This window comes from Ranitomeya imitator, chromosome 6 (assembly GCF_032444005.1).
Source record: "Ranitomeya imitator isolate aRanImi1 chromosome 6, aRanImi1.pri, whole genome shotgun sequence".
Lineage (NCBI taxonomy): Eukaryota > Metazoa > Chordata > Amphibia > Anura > Dendrobatidae > Ranitomeya > Ranitomeya imitator.
The window spans coordinates 20,369,285-20,386,351 of record NC_091287.1 but is presented as its reverse complement, the minus strand read 5'-3'; the positions used below and the strand labels follow the sequence as shown (position 1 = coordinate 20,386,351).

The window sequence follows — 17,067 nt, the reverse complement described above, 5'->3', positions numbered from 1 at the left end:
CCACAACAGGAGATGGCCGTCAATGCCAATATTTAAAGAGGAGGTCAACATGAGCAGCCCCTTCATATTTACCCGGACTCGCCACGACAGGTGAGGGCCGTCAATGCCAATATTTAGAGGTGAGGTTGACATGAGCAGCCCCTTCATATTTACCCGGACTCGCCACGACAGGTAAGGGCCGTCAATGCCAATATTTAGAGGTGAGGTTGACATGAGCAGCCCCTTCATATTTACCCGGACTCGCCACGACAGGTGAGGGCCGTCAATGTCAATATTTAGAGTGGAGGTCGACATGAGCAGCCCCTTCATATTTACCCGGACTCGCCACAACAGAAGCGGGCTGTCAATGCCAATATTTAAAGGGGAGGTCGACATGAGCAGCCCCTTCATATTTACCCGGACTCGCCACGACAGGTGAGAGCCGTCAATGCCAATATTTAGAGGGGAGGTCGACATGAGCAGCCCCTTCATATTTACCCGGACTCGCCACGACAGGTGAGGGCCATCAATGCCAATATTTAGAGGGGAGGTCGACATGAGCAGCCCCTTCATATTTACCCGGACTCGCCAGACAGGTAAGGGCCGTCAATGCCAATATTTAGAGGTGAGGTTGACATGAGCAGCCCCTTCATATTTACCCGGACTCGCCACGACAGGTGAGGGCCGTCAATGCCAATATTTAGAGGGGAGGTCGACATGAGCAGCGCCTTCATTTTTACCCGGACTCGCCACAACAGGTGCGGGCCATCAATGCCAATATTTAAAGGGGATGTTGACATGAGCAGCCCCTTCATATTTACCCGTACTTGCCACTAACGACCCTCTAAGGAAAGCAGACAAACAACTCTATCCCTACTTTGGCACTAACACTGGAAGGAAGGCACGGTCTTACATGCCTCATCATATATACCAGTCTAATACATTCGGGAAATGTCTCGATTCTTATACTCTAAGTTGCCACACACTTTATTTCAGAGGGCGAATCCTTTTCATGTGTAAGCACATATACAGCAGGTGAAACGGGCACAAGGGGGCATTCTTTGCGTCTGGAGGAGAGAAGGTTTTTCCACCAACATAGAAGAGGATTCTTTACTGTTAGGGCAGTGAGAATCTGGAATTGCTTGCCTGAGGAGGTGGTGATGGCGAACTCAGTCGAGGGGTTCAAGAGAGGCCTGGATGTCTTCCTGGAGCAGAACAATATTGTATCATACAATTATTAGGTTCTGTAGAAGGACGTAGATCTGGGTATTTATTATAATGGAATATAGGCTGAACTGGATGGACAAATGTCTTTTTTCGGCCTTACTAACTATGTTACTATGTTACTATGTAAATAGAAAATTGTTGCAGTGTCCAAAACCTAAGTAAATATATTTCTAAAGGTGCTATTGATATGAAATTCTCACCAGATGTCGGCAATAACCTATCCAATCCACACAGACAAAGAAATCACCATAGATGTCCATAAATTGTGTGTAATAATGAGAAATGAAACAGAAAAAAAAAAAAAGTATTGAACGGATGAAGCAAGAGAGGCAAAAAGTCATGGAAAGTCCTGACACCAGCTGAGATCTATCAGTAATTAGAAAGCAATCCTGCCACTTAGTGACAAATAATATCAGCTGGTGCAACTGAGGTCTATAAAAAGGTGTCTCATTACCAAGGTGCCACACAAGAAACATCTCATGATGGGTAAAACCAGTGAGCTGTCTCAAGACCTTCACAACCTTATCGTTGCAAAACACACTGGTGGCTTTGGTTACAGAAAACTGTCTAAACTACTGAAGGTTCCAGTGAGCACTGTTGGGGCCATAATCAGGAAGTGGAATGTACAAAATTTTCACCATAAACCGTCCACGACCAAGTGCTCCCCATAAGATTTCAGATGGAAGAATGAAATTGATTATCAGAAGAGTTGTGCAAGAACCGCCTGTGGAGAGCTACAGAAAAACCTGTAATCAGCAGGTGCAATTGATTCAAAGAAATCTATAAGTAAAGCACTCAACCTCGCAACCTCCATGGCCTGTATGCATGTTCACAACACAAGACTCCATTGCTAAATAAAAAGCACGTTCAAGCGCATTTAAAGTTTGCTCAACAACATTTTGTCACGCTCACGCCCTGACTGGTGGGCGTGAGCTTGGGGGGTTAGTGATCCCAATGTGCCACAAACCAGACTACCCTGGAAGGGGCGTGACTATGACAGCTGCCTTGGTCTTCAGCACACTGTGACTCAATAGCCAGCTGATTAGGTGGAGAGAATGTCAACACTGTAGATTGACCTTGCAGTTCAGGAACAAGAAAACTCTGGAGACTTGACAGTTCCAAACGCAGAACCACGCTGGGTCTTCGGACCAGAACGGGCAGCAGAGTATCCGGCTCAGAACGACCGATATGCGGACTGGTCAACAAGTGGAAAAGAAATTTCTTCAAATATAATGCTCCAATTTGGAGCTGTAGTTGTCCGTTCGACACTGGACTGTTCATAAGTAGGGCTCGGCAATCACCAAACACCTTCACAGGATTCTGGAGCAGTGGAACAGGAACCACACTTTGGTTTGCAGCTTGAACACATCTGTAGGACCGAAGCTCCCACCAGGCACCGGAACAGACACAGACTTTAGCGGAAGGGAGTTATTCTCACCAAGGGCAGTCTCTCCTACTGGCCCGAGGTTTTGGAGCTTTAGATCCCCTGGACAGAGGCCATCCAGGTGTTCCTCACAACAGCAGCGACATTGTATGCCCTTGTTATGGCTGATTTCAGGCTGCTGCTTTGCCAGCCCACTCTCAACCTTTTTAGGCTTCACTCGGGTAGCTGCTTTAACGAGTAGAGGAACTGGAGGGTCACAGACAGTCGCGGCTTGACGTGGAGGTTTCTTCACGGGTTTCGCCGGTCTGGAGCGCCTCTCGGATCTAGGTGGGGAAGACTTTACAGGAGCAGCAGGACGAGGTATGTCAAAGACTCTACGGAAGGCCACCAAGAAGGCCCCAAGACTCATGACGATAGGATCCCCTGCTTCCCAGATGGGATAAATCCATAATAAAGCATGTCCTGCTAGGTAGGACATAATGTTACCCACCTTAAACCGGTCAGAGGGCAAACAAGTGTGCAGGATGTAGCGCAAGCACTGTTGCAGGAAGCTTTGGAATTCTTCTGGATTCCCATAGAACCTAGGCTGGTCTGCTGGGTCGTGCTCCTCCTCATAGGCCTGAAGTTGCTTGAAGAGAGCATTAGAGACTATAATTGGGTCAGAAGTCTCCTCAATCTGAACCACCCTTGGTGGAACAAATCTTTCAGGCTGCTCATACAGGTAGAGAGAAAGTTCATCATGCTCTGCGAGCGGTAGGACATGGGAAACAGCTGAGGCCATGACCTGTGCAAACTGTCACGCTCACGCTCTGACTGGTGGACGTGAGCTCGGGGCTTAGTAACCCCACTGTGCCACACCCCACACTACCTGGAAGGGGCGCGACTATGACAGCTGCCTTAGTCTTCACTGGAGCCTCTGATGGTGAGGTCAGGCTTGTGCGGCAGGCAGCTGCCAGGTGCTACTCCAGGGTGGTGTCTGGCTGTGGCTGCTGATCCCACTTGGGAAACAGGAACACCAGGATTGGTGTGGGCATCAGGCAGGACTAGTAGATGAGCACGGATGAAACTCAGACGAGTAGGTGGGCACGGCAGAGACACAGGGCTGGCGGGCACGGCAGAGACACAGGGCTGGCGGGCACGGCAGAGACAGGGCTGGCGGGCACGGCAGAGACAGGGCTGGCGGGCACGGCAGAGACAGGGCTGGCGGGCACGGCAGAGACAGGGCTGGCGGGCACGGCAGAGACACAGGGCTGGCGGGCACGGCAGAGACACAGGGCTGGAGGGCACGGCAGAGACACAGGGCTGGAGGGCACGGCAGAGACACAGGGCTGGAGGGCACGGCAGAGAGACAGGGCTGGCGGGCACGGCAGAGACACAGGGCTGGCAGGCACGGCAGAGACACAGGGCTGGCAGGCACGGCAGAGACACAGGGCTGGCAGGCACGGCAGAGACACAGGGCTGGCAGGCACGGCAGAGACACAGGGCTGGCAGGCACGGCAGAGACAGGGCTGGCAGGCACGGCAGAGACACAGGGCTGGCAGGCACGGCAGAGACACAGGGCTGGCAGGCACGGCAGAGACACAGGGCTGGCAGGCACGGAATGGAGTGTGAAGGAACAGGTTGGGACCTGTTCACACAGGAGAGAAACGCATGGCTGCGGATAGGAATGGTAGAGCAGCAGGAGATGGAGCAGCAACAGAAGCTAAGCAGAGCGGAACCGCAAGGAATGCGGAGAGGAGCTGCAGCAAGAGGTTTCTACAGCAGCAAATGCTAAGCAGAGCAGAACAGCAAGGAATGCGGAGAGGAGCTGCAGCAAGAGGTCTCTGCAGCAGCAGACAGAGGAGAACAGAGCAGAACTGCAGGAGTGCGGAGCAGAGGCAAAGCGGTAAGAGAGCGGAGCCCAGGCAAAGTCACAAAGCCGCAAGAGTGCAGAGCATAAGCAAACAGAAAGGACGCAAGGAAAGACACAGCAGGGAAAAAAGCCACAGACAAGAAGACAGAGGTAGGACAAAGTTCAGAAAAGGTAATGGAACAAGACAAGGAACAAGAACAAAGACACAGGGGCCAGGATATTCTGCCTCCTGGAGGGCGTACAACAAGATCAAGGCAAGAACACTGAGAAAAGCCTCTAGAGAGCAAGGCCTGGCAACTCAGAAGCTATACACAAACTGAGCTAACACATTGCATAGGCCCAGTCCACTGGGTGGAGCTGCACTAAATACAGGAGGCCTCTTGGTAATTGGTCAGGAACAGATTAGACAGGAGCACCTGATTCCTATAAGAACCAGAGAATTCAGGCGTCGCCCCCCTATACACACAGCCAGGCAGAATGCAGAGAGCAGAGGCACAGAATATGGAGCTGGCAAGAAACAGAAACCACATCATGGCCTGGAGCAGTGGGTAATATAGTGTGAGAGATGAGAGGCCATGCCGTGATGCCAGCAGAGTTGTTACAATTTATACGAGTCTGGGAAATACTGGGAATATATAATTTGGTCAGATGAGACTAAAATTTAACTCCTTGGATGCCATAATCCACACCATGTTTGGAGGCCAAAACGAACTGTATATCAGCTGAAAACACCATACCAACAGTGAAATTTGGAGGTGGAAACATTATGGTATCAGGTTGTTTTTCAGTATAAGGTACTGGCAAACTTCATGTAATTGAAGGAAGGATGAATGAACTAACGTATAGAGACATTTTCATAAAAAATCTGCTGCCATCTACCAGGCTGTGGACATGTCAGCAAGACAATGATTGCATTCACACAACCGACGAAACTTACAATTGGTTTCAGAGAAAGAAAATAAAACGGGTAGAATAGCCGAGCTGATCACCAGACCCAAATCTAAGAGAAAAATGTATGGAAGGAACTAAAGTTCAGAGTTCTTAGAAGGAGCCACGGAAGCTTCAGGATGTGAATAGTGTTTGTGTGGAAAAATGAGCCAAAATCACACCTGGAGCAATGCCTGCAACCAATTTCTCCATACAGGGAGTGTCTTGAAGTTTCATCACCAACAGAAGCTTAAATATTAATGAAATTTCAGTAAGCATGTGCAATACTTTTTCCTTGTGTGATTTCCCATTATTACATATAAATTATTAATTTATGGACATCTTTGCTGATTTCTTTGCCTGTGTGGATTGGATGGGTTGTTACCGACATATGGGGAGAATTTCAAGTTAATAGCACCTTTAGAATTACTTGAAAAATTGGTGACGTGTTCAATATCTATTGCACCCGTTGTATGTGCTGGAGCTTTCTTTTACTCACTTTCCAGAATGCATTATGCTTGACACCATCCCATTGGTTGGCCTGCCCTGAACTAAATAAGCCTGTATGCAAACAATTGAGCAAGAGCAGAGAGACAAAGACACACACCCCACTTCCTGTACGAACACAAACATCCACCCCACTTCCTGTGCAGGGACAAAGACTTACCAACATTTAGCGTAGATTTACAAACAAATGCCCTCCACTTTCTGTAGAGACAAAGACCCACCTGCTACTTCCTGTAGAAAGACAAAGACCCGCCCCCTACTTCCTGTAGAAAGACACACACCCCACTTTCTGTACAGACACAAACATCCACCCCACTGCCCATGCAGGGACAAAGACTTACCAACAGTTAGCATAGATTTACAAACACCCACCCCCCTACTTTCTGTAGAAAGACATGCCCCCCACTTCCTGTAGAAATACACGCCCCCATTTCCTGTAGAAAGAAACGCCCACTTCCTGTTGAAAGACACGCCGCCCACTTCCTATAGAATGACAAATACCCGTCCCCACTTCCTGTAGAAAGACACGCCCACCACTTCCTGTAGAAATACACGCCCACTAATTCCTGTAGAAACACACGCCCCCATTTCCTGTAGAAAGAAACGCCCACTTCCTGTTGAAAGACACGCCGCCCACTTCATATAGAATGACAAATACCCGTCCCCACTTCCTGTAGAAAGACACGCCCACCACTTCCTGTAGAAAGGCACACCCACCGCTTCCTGTAGAGACAGACACACACCCTACTTCCTGTAGAGAGACAAAGACACACCCCCACTTCCTGTGCAGAGACAAAAGACTTACCGACATTTAGTGTAGATTTACTAAGACCCAACCCCTGTGCAGAGAGAGAAATCAGCACCCGCATTACTGCTGTTTGATATGGATTACAGTGGATAAACAGTGGACAGCAAGTTACACAGAAGGGAGTCAGTTGCCAACGGGTTTTTTTTTTTTTTTTGGGGGGGGGGGGGGGGGGAGTGTAAGAACATGGTTTCTAAATAAAGTAGATTTTATATTAATCAGATTTTCTAATTATCTATCAAATGATATCAAAATGTTTGGAAACACAAGGAGCAGGTAAAGTGTCAGTACTAAAAAGCAAGTCCCAAAATGCCCAGTACTGGGAAGGCCGACGCATTGCGGGTCATCCCATGTTCAAATTTAAACTTTTCCAGAACTTGACTTCTATTATCCATGTGCCGAGTAGGTGATCATCATCTATTGTTCTCTGCTATCAGCCATTTCAGGATCGCTCCTTGGTTATTTATTGGTGTTGAAAATTCTCTACCCCCATCACTACATTATATCAAATGAGACGCTCCAGAGACATTTACATTCATAGAGGTGTCTGGAAACCGCTACTCTCCTTATAGTACTGCTGACTTTTTTTTTTTTTTTTTTAAAGAGTACCGGCCCTTTAAATTCTGACCGTCAGGAAACCAATACCTTGCCATGTTGTATCTAGTCATTAGGAATGTAATGAAGAGCTTCCGTGTGTGTGTGACGCATGTTATTCTGGAGCTGGACGGCCGACATCCACAAAAGGTGTTCATTAAAGCCAGGTACAATGACTCCGTCTATCCGGGACATGAATGGCGCGGACGTCTGAAAGTGACTTCATGTGACGGCTCTGCCAGACTTAATATCAGAAAATCGCTCGCACGGAGACTGGGGCAGGAAATAATTACTTTTTGTAGTCTGACATTAAAGGAGCGGCAGACATTTGCTGCACTTCTCAGGACTGGTGCCGGCTACAGCAGCCAGATAAAAGGAAGATGTGTCTAGTGACAGGAAGCCAGTAATGCCCTCCCAGGTAATATTATATACCATCATCATCAGCCCGCTCAATGCAGAAAACAATCTCACCCCACCCCAAAAGTCTACAATACCAAAATAACTAAAAATATGGCGACGCCCTTTAAAAATGTTTCCAAACTTTAATTTAAAGGGTATGTATACTTTTGTAACAATTTTTTCACCTTGCCAGCGCATTAAAAAAAAAAAAATTATGGAGGTAATCTGGATGCATGTGTTACTTTTCCATGTGTATCTCTTCTTGAAGGGGTTATTCATGACTTAACCCCCCCGAGGGATGAGGAACGTACGGACAAGTAGTGCCTGATCTGCCCTGCGAAGATGTCTCCCACTTCCTTTGACCTCACGACGACAAAGCAGTACTTTCTCTTCCGCTCCACGCTGTCGGTGGGGCGTCACCAGTGACGATTATGATTGACAGCCGGCTCCCTGCAGTTAGGCAGCAGGGAGCCAGCTGTGAATCAGCATGAAAACGGCAGTGATGTCTGTTGACAAAGCAGAGCGGAAGAGAACAGGGTGCTCCATCAACATAACGTCATCGGAAGAGGAAGAATAGCCGACAGGTGCGGATCCTGATCACTCTGAGCTGGAAGAGATCGTCACAGAGCAGAACAGGCAGGTAGTTCGCCCCATAGAGAAAAACAAAAAAAGTCCCAGATAACCCCTTTTACAGATGCCTCCATTGAATGACATGGCATAGTGGTCCATATGCTCCCTTGTTAAAAAGTAAAGTATACTTGAGATGCATTTTTATGTGGGAAGTATCTGGTGAAGGACACTCCTGAAGGAGGCAAAAACCAATACCACAACCTTCATGTGAACAGGGGCCTATGGATAGGTTTGATATACTGTACTCGCCAATGGGCACTGCATGCACCTTGTTGTGTCAAACACCTGACGACAAATGGTTTGTAGTCTGTAACCGTAGGTGATCACCGGCCTTAATGGTCAAATGCCGACTGTGCTACCATCATTGCCGAAGCCAATAAGGCCACAGAGGTCACGTGTCTGTGGTTGGAGAATCATCACAAGGGTCATCGGGACCACTAGAGAGTGTAGGGAGAATTGGCGGGAGTATACTTTACTCTGATATAGGACTCGTTAAAAAAATAAAAATAAAAATGCAATAAAAAATTTTAGACACCCCTTTCAATGGGGTGTATCGCTCAAAAAAGAGCTTACTTCTTTTTTGGAATGGGTGGGAGGCACAGAGGACAACCTCTCTAATATAAAAACTAAAATTAAAGGATCTCTCAAATTTAACTGTAGAACACAACAAAATTAATATGCCTTAGAAAATTGGGACCCCCCATCCCCACTTCATTTAGTGAGAGTGGTGAGCGCCTCCCTCCCCGGAGGAGCATGGAGGACCACTACTTGGCCAACTTGGAGTTTGGTTCCTTCAGCTGCTTGAGATTGATCTTATCATGGCCGTATAGCAGAATAATAGAAAGGCCATCTATGACCAAGAAGAAACAAAAAATATCCTTCAAAAGTACAGAAGCTTACAGAATTCTGTATGAGCAGAGCAGACGGACACCATGACGGCACTGGTCATCCCACGCCATACACCGGTGGTCCTCACAGGTCTAGACCTGCCATCGGACGTGGGCCACCTGTATCATGAGGTTCAGTATTTTATATTATTACACAGCACCCTCTACATATCTCACATTTGCACCCAGTAAGTCCAAGCCCCTTGGTCGACCTCTACCTCCACTCCAGAATTAGTAGTTATGTCTTCGGGGCGCCAACTCACGGTATATAGACAGCATTACAGCTCCCACTGGGTTGACGCTTTGTTGCCCCAAACTTAATGCAATGAGAGCGGCCTTATCGGATGGTACCGGCATTTCCAGATGAAAATTCTGTTCACCGTTTGTATAAAGACCAAACTTTTGGATGTAATTTCAGCTTCCGTGTTGGGTCACCAGCAAAACCCACCGGGGCTGCGGCGAGTATTCCTGTGGATTTACGCAAAAGGGGAAATTTCCAGCTGAGGATTTCCAATTGTGTAAATTTATTGTGGGAACTGGGAACATACCCTAAATGCCCAAGTTGGGTAAAAGTACTGGGGTCACATTTCTTAAAAGAACATAAAGTGATACCCCAAACCAAACCAAACCGGCCACAAAAATGCCCAAACCAAGGAGTAACGGTGAAATGGAGGCAGCTCTTATTGTAAAGATCCAGTCTGCGAGGAGACGAACAGGACGCGATTTATACAAGGTTAATCGAAAAAGGAAGTATAGTAATATCAGCCGGGCTGTGATGTCACCGGAACAAACCCGCATAATTCCGAGTAAATAAGCGTCGCTGAAAGCCACTGTGTGACCCGGGCAGGAATCACAACAAGCACTCGTGTGGTTATGTCTGGAGAAGAAAGTTGTAAGCATAGCTGACTGATAAAGTACAATGCGTGCCCACAGAACGAGCAGCGCCCTTGAAAATCCTTATAATTCCCAAACAATGTGCTGTGCCATGTGAACGACGGTAAATGACTGTGTGCAGCACAGAAGATTAACACCTTCCCTGCTGGGCACAATACACCAACAGAAAATGGGGATTATACTACAACTATGGAAAATCAGGGACATATTATTGTAGTTATATTCCTGTACATAGGGGCAGTATTAGGGTATGTGCACACGCTGCGGATTCCATTGCGGAATTTTCCACAGCGGATTTCATTAAATCCACAGTGCAAAAAGTACTGCGGGTTTATTGCGGTTTATTGTGCGGTTTCCACTGCGGTTTTAGACACCTGCGGTTTTTTAATATGGAGCAGGTGCCAAACTGCTGCGGATTCCGCACAAAGAATTGACATGCTGCGGAAAATAAACCGCAGCGTTTCCGCGCATTTTTTTTCCACAGCATGTGCACAGCGGGTTTTTTTTTTCCATAGGTTAACATTGTACTGTACACCGCATGGAAAACTGCTGTGGATCCGCAGCTTCAAAACCGCTGCGAATCCGCAGCAAAAACCGCAACGTGTGCACATAGCCTTATAGTAGCTATTTTCTTGTACATAGGAGCAGTATTATAGTAGTTATATTCTTGTACATAGGAGCAGTATTATAGTAGTTATATTCTTGTACATAGGGGGCAGTATTATAGTAGTTATATTCTTGTACATAGGAGCAGTATTATAGTAGTTATATTCTTGTACATAGGGGCAGTATTATAGTAGTTATATTCTTGTACAGAGGAGCAGTATTATAGTAGTTATATTCTTGTACATAGGGGCAGTATTATAGTAGTTATATTCTTGTACAGAGGAGCAGTATTATAGTAGTTATATTCTTGTACAGAGGAGCAGTATTATAGTAGTTATATTCTTGTACATAGGAGCAGTATTATAGTAGTTATATTCTTGTACATAGGAGCAGTATTATAGTAGTTATATTCTTGTATATAGCAGCAGTATTATAGTAGTTATATTCTTGTACATAGGGGCAGTATTATAGTAGTTATATTCTTGTACAGAGGAGCAGTATTATAGTAGTTATATTCTTGTACATAGGGGCAGTATTATAGTAGTTATATTCTTGTACAGAGGAGCAGTATTATAGTAGTTATATTCTTGTACATAGGAGCAGTATTATAGTAGTTACATTCTTGTATATAGCAGCAGTATTATAGTAGTTATATTCTTGTATATAGGAGCAGTATTATAGTAGTTATATTCTTGTACAGAGGAGCAGTATTATAGTAGTTATATTCTTGTACATAGGAAGAGCATTATAGTAGTTATATCCTTGCACATAGGGGCAGTAATATAGGAATCATTGGGAGAATTGCGCTTTTATGCATTTGCTCTGTGGGGTCATATATCCCTTTCCCCAGCTACTTACTCCATATTGTCTGGCTGCAGTTGTAACTTGTGTCAGAGTCTCCTCATCCAGGAATGGTCGCACAGCATCGTGGATAATCACCACCTCCGGTTTCTGAAGCGCTGAGCCCAGACTGTGATCTTCTATAAATGCTCTCAGCCCATTGAAGATGGACCGATGTCTCGTCACTCCACCTTCCACCAGGGTCACGCGCTTATGGCTATAGCTGTGAACGATGTTTTTCATTAGGTCAATACTCTCGGTGGCCACAACCACTACAACATCTGATATCCACCCAACCCTGCAAAATAAGAGGACGCAGTTAAGAAACTGAGTAAATTCCTAAGAAAATGGTTTACCAGAGAGCGCGCTCTTACAGGCGCCATCTACCAGGGGCCGAGCTCTCACAGGCGCCATCTACCAGGGGCCAAGCTCTCACAGGCGCCATCTACCAGGGGCCGAGCTCTCACAGGCGCCGTCTACCAGGGGGGGCGCTCTCACAGGCGCCGTCTACCGGGGCCAAGCTCTCACAGGCGCCGTCTACCAGGGGCCGAGCTCTCACAGGCGCCGTCTACCAGGGGGGGCGCTCTCACAGGCGCCGTCTACCAGGGGCCAAGCTCTCACAGGCGCCGTCTACCAGGGGCCAAGCTCTCACAGGCGCCGTCTACCAGGGGGGGCGCTCTCACAGGCGCCGTCTACCAGGGGCCGAGCTCTCACAGGCGCCGTCTACTGAGGGGGCGCTCTCACAGGCGCCGTCTACCAGGGGCCGCGCACTCACAGGTGTAGTCTATAAGAGGGGCTGAGCTCTCAGAGGCGCCATCTACAAGGGGGGCGCTCCCACAGGCGCCACCTACCGGGGGGGAGCACTCTCACAAGCGCTGTCTACCAGGAACCAAGCTCTCACAGGCACCATCTACCAGGGGGGGCGCTCTCACATGCGCCATCTACCAGGGGGGGCGCTCTCACATGCGCCATCTACCAGGGGCAGAGCTCTCACAGGCGCCGTCTACCGGGGGGATCTCACAGGCGCCATCTACCAGGGGCCGCGCTCTCACAGGCGCCATCCACCAGGGGCCGCACTCTCACAGGCGCCATCTACCGGGGGGGCGCTCTCTCACAGGTGCTGTCTACTGGGGGGGGGGGGGGGCGCTCTCTCACAGGTGCTGTCTACCGGGGGGGCACTCTCTCGCAGGTGCTGTCTACCGGGGGGGGCGCTCTCTCACAGGTGCTGTCTACCGGGGGGGCACTCTCTCACAGGTGCTGTCTACCGGGGGGGGCGCTCTCTCACAGGTGCTGTCTACCGGGGGGGGGCACTCTCTCACAGGTGCTGTCTACCGGGGGGGGCGCTCTCTCACAGGTGCTGTCTACCAGGGGGGGGGGGCGCTCTCTCACAGGTGCTGTCTACCAGGGGGCGCTCTCTCACAGGTGCTGTCTACCAGGAGGCGCTCTCTCACAGGTGCTGTCTACCAGGGGGGGTGGGGGGGCGCTCTCTCACAGGTGCTGTCTACCGGGGGGGGGGGGGCGCTCTCTCACAGGTGCTGTCTACCAGGGGGGGGGCGCTCTCTCACAGGTGCTGTCTACCAGGGGGGGGGCGCTCTCTCACAGGTGCTGTCTACCAGGGGGGGGGGCGCTCTCTCACAGGTGCTGTCTACTGGGGGGGGCGCTCTCTCACAGGTGCTGTCTACCAGGGGGGGGGCGCTCTCTCACAGGTGCTGTCTACCGGGGGGGGGCACTCTCTCACAGGTGCTGTCTACCGGGGGGGGGCGCTCTCTCACAGGTGCTGTCTACCAGGGGGGGGGGGGCGCTCTTTCACAGGTGCTGTCTACCAAGGGGGGGGGGCGCTCTCTCATAGGTGCTGTCTACCAGGGGGGGGCGCTCTCTCACAGGTGCTGTCTACCAGGGGGGGGGGGGGCGCTCTCTCACAGGTGCTGTCTACCAGGGGGGGGGGGCGCTCTCTCATAGGTGCTGTCTACCGGGGGGGGGCGCTCTCTCACAGGTGCTGTCTACCAGGGGGGGGGGGCGCTCTCTCACAGGTGCTGTCTACCAGGGGGGGGGCGCTCTCTCATAGGTGCTGTCTACCGGGGGGGGGCGCTCTCTCACAGGTGCTGTCTACCGGGGGGGGGGGCACTCTCACAGGTGCTGTCTACCGGGGGGGCGCTCTCTCACAGGTGCTGTCTACCGGGGGGGGGGGGGCGCTCTCTCACAGGTGCTGTCTACCGGGAGGGGGGGGGCGCTCTCTCACAGGTGCTGTCTACCGGGGGGGGCGTGCTCTCTCACAGGTGCTGTCTACCGGGGGGGGGGGCGCTCTCTCACAGGTGCTGTCTACCGGAGGGGGGGCACTCTCTAACAGGTGCTGTCTACCGGGGGGGGGCGCTCTCTCACAGGTGCTGTCTACCAGGGGGGGGCGCTCTCTCACAGGTGCTGTCTACCAGGGGGGGGGCGCTCTCTCACAGGTGCTGTCTACCAGGGGGGGGGGGCGCTCTCTCACAGGTGCTGTCTACCAGGGGGGGGGGGGCGCTCTCTCACAGGTGCTGTCTACCGGGGGGGGGCGCTCTCTCACAGGTGCTGTCTACCGGGGGGGGGGGGGGCGCTCTCTCACAGGTGCTGTCTACCGGGGGGGGGCGCTCTCTCACAGGTGCTGTCTACCGGGGGGGGGGGGCCTCTCTCACAGGTGCTGTCTACCGGGGGGGCGCTCTCTCACAGGTGCTGTCTACCGGGGGGGGGGCACTCTCTCACAGGTGCTGTCTACCGGGGGGGGGGGCGCTCTCTCACAGGTGCTGTCTACCGGGGGGGGGGCCCTCTCTCACAGGTGCTGTCTACCGGGGGGGGCGCTCTCTCACAGGTGCTGTCTACCGGGGGGGGCACTCTCTCACAGGTGCTGTCTACCGGGGGGGGGGCGCTCTCTCACAGGTGCTGTCTACCGGGGGGGGGGCGCTCTCTCACAGGTGCTGTATACCAGGGGGGGGGGCGCTCTCTCACAGGTGCTGTCTACCGGGGGGGGCGCTCTCTCACAGGTGCTGTCTACCAGGGGGGGGGGGGCGCTCTCTCACAAGTGCTGTCTACCAGGGGGGGCGCTCTCTCACAGGTGCTGTCTACCAGGGGGGGGGCGCTCTCTCACAGGTGCTGTCTACCAGGGGGGGGGCGCTCTCTCACAGGTGCTGTCTACCAGGGGGGGGGCGCTCTCTCACAGGTGCTGTCTACCAGGGGGGGGGGGCGCTCTCTCACAGGTGCTGTCTACCGGGGGGGGGGCACTCTCTCACAGGTGCTGTCTACCGGGGGGGCGCTCTCTCACAGGTGCTGTCTACCGGGGGGCGCTCTCTCACAGGTGCTGTCTACCGGGGGGCGCTCTCTCACAGGTGCTGTCTACCGGGGGGGGGGGGCACTCTCTCACAGGTGCTGTCTACCGGGGGGGGCGCTCTCTCACAGGTGCTGTCTACCGGGGGGGGGGGCGCTCTCTCACAGGTGCTGTCTACCGGGGGGGGCGCTCTCTCACAGGTGCTGTCTACCGGGGGGGGCGCTCTCTCACAGGTGCTGTCTACCGGGGGGGGCGCTCTCTCACAGGTGCTGTCTACCGGGGGGGGGGCGCTCTCTCACAGGTGCTGTCTACCGGGGGGGGGCGCTCTCTCACAGGTGCTGTCTACCGGGGGGGGGCGCTCTCTCACAGGTGCTGTCTACCGGGGGGGGCACTCTCTCACAGGTGCTATCTACCGGGGGGGGGGGCGCTCTCTCACAGGTGCTGTCTATCAGGGGGCGCTCTCTCACAGGTGCTGTCTACCAGGGGGGGGGCGCTCTCTCACAGGTGCTGTCTACCAGGGGGGGGCGCTCTCTCACAGGTGCTGTCTACCAGGGGGGGGGGGCGCTCTCTCACAGGTGCTGTCTACCGGGGGGGGGGCACTCTCTCACAGGTGCTGTCTACCGGGGGGGCGCTCTCTCACAGGTGCTGTCTACCGGGGGGCGCTCTCTCACAGGTGCTGTCTACCGGGGGGCGCTCTCTCACAGGTGCTGTCTACCGGGGGGGGGGGGCACTCTCTCACAGGTGCTGTCTACCGGGGGGGGCGCTCTCTCACAGGTGCTGTCTACCGGGGGGGGGGCGCTCTCTCACAGGTGCTGTCTACCGGGGGGGGCGCTCTCTCACAGGTGCTGTCTACCGGGGGGGGCGCTCTCTCACAGGTGCTGTCTACCGGGGGGGGCGCTCTCTCACAGGTGCTGTCTACCGGGGGGGGGGCGCTCTCTCACAGGTGCTGTCTACCGGGGGGGGGCGCTCTCTCACAGGTGCTGTCTACCGGGGGGGGGCGCTCTCTCACAGGTGCTGTCTACCGGGGGGGGCACTCTCTCACAGGTGCTGTCTACCGGGGGGGGGGGCGCTCTCTCACAGGTGCTGTCTATCAGGGGGGGCGCTCTCTCACAGGTGCTGTCTACCAGGGGGCGCTCTCTCACAGGTGCTGTCTACCGGGGGGGGCGCTCTCTCACAGGTGCTGTCTACCGGGGGGGGCACTCTCTCACAGGTGCTGTCTACCGGGGGGGGGGGGCACTCTCTCACAGGTGCTGTCTACCGGGGGGGGGGGGGGGGGGGCGCTCTCTCACAGGTGCTGTCTACCGGGGGGGGGGCGCTCTCTCACAGGTGCTGTCTACCAGGGGGGGGCGCTCTCTCACAGGTGCTGTCTACCAGGGGGCGCTCTCTCACAGGTGCTGTCTACTAGTGAGGGTGCTCTCAGGCACTGTCTAGAATTTTCCAACCAGTCATATCACAGCTTTCATTTTCACAAAAGATGGAACTTCCTGGTTGATCTGCAGTGCCTCCACCAATGAACCTTATGTGTGGAAACTAAAAGCAACCAATTAAACTTCAGCTTCTAGTGTCCTAAAGTAAAAGTAACGATCTGATTGGTTGCTATGGGCAACTGGAGGCGTTGTTTATACCGACCAATCAGACTTCATGAAAGATTTTCCTCGTTTAGAATGGAACATATAAGCGCTGCTCTGATTGGTTGCTATGCGCGCCCGGTCGGTAGTTGAGGCCTAGCAGTGAGCGTGCATCCTGCAGCCTGTGTGGTTTCTTGTCCGCTCACCTCTCCAAGGCTTCCAGGGTGCGGCTGATGAGCGGCCTCCCCAGCACCGGGCAGTACTGCTTAGGCGTGCAGCCTCCCAGCCGCTCCCCGCAGCCCCCCGCCGGCAGCACGGCAGCCACACGCCGCGGCCCCTCCATCCTCCTGTCCCGGCTGTGAGCCGCCTCCTCCAGCCAATGACAGCTGAGCCGGAGCCGCTCTCCCACCCGGCAGCCGGTGTATAGTGCCGGGGTGAGGGGCGGCGGAGACTCATTAACCCTGTAATCAGACACCGGGTACCGGAGGTTCTCTTTTAACCCCTTCCCTCCTGGGTGATTTATTTATATATTTTTTTTCTTGTGAAGGTTTTTATTGTTTTATTTTTACCGTATGAGAAAAAAAAAATACAATTATAGTGAAAATTAAAAGCACAACCATTTTTTCGTGTAGTTAAAATGTCAAAAAAACCTCCAGTTCTTCGGGTCGGAGGATCA

At 52.3% G+C, this 17,067-nt stretch overlaps 1 protein-coding gene across 3 annotated transcripts in view; it reads right to left on the bottom strand.

Annotated features, from left to right (window-relative positions):
- The window catches only part of CRPPA (CDP-L-ribitol pyrophosphorylase A), a 204,858-nt gene extending 188,021 nt beyond the window's left edge, over positions 1 to 16,837 (bottom strand). For all 3 annotated transcript variants that reach the window (XR_011313932.1, XM_069729305.1, XM_069729306.1), the window contains exons 1-2: positions 16,598 to 16,837; positions 11,550 to 11,829 (exon numbers count right to left, since the gene is read on the bottom strand). Coding sequence is in view for 2 of the 3 variants with exons in the window: in XM_069729305.1 (XP_069585406.1) it covers positions 11,550 to 11,829; positions 16,598 to 16,734 (417 nt within the window). In the remaining variant the exon portion in view is untranslated. The remainder of the gene's footprint in view (positions 1 to 11,549; positions 11,830 to 16,597) is intronic.
- Positions 16,838 to 17,067: the final 230 nt, after the last annotated feature.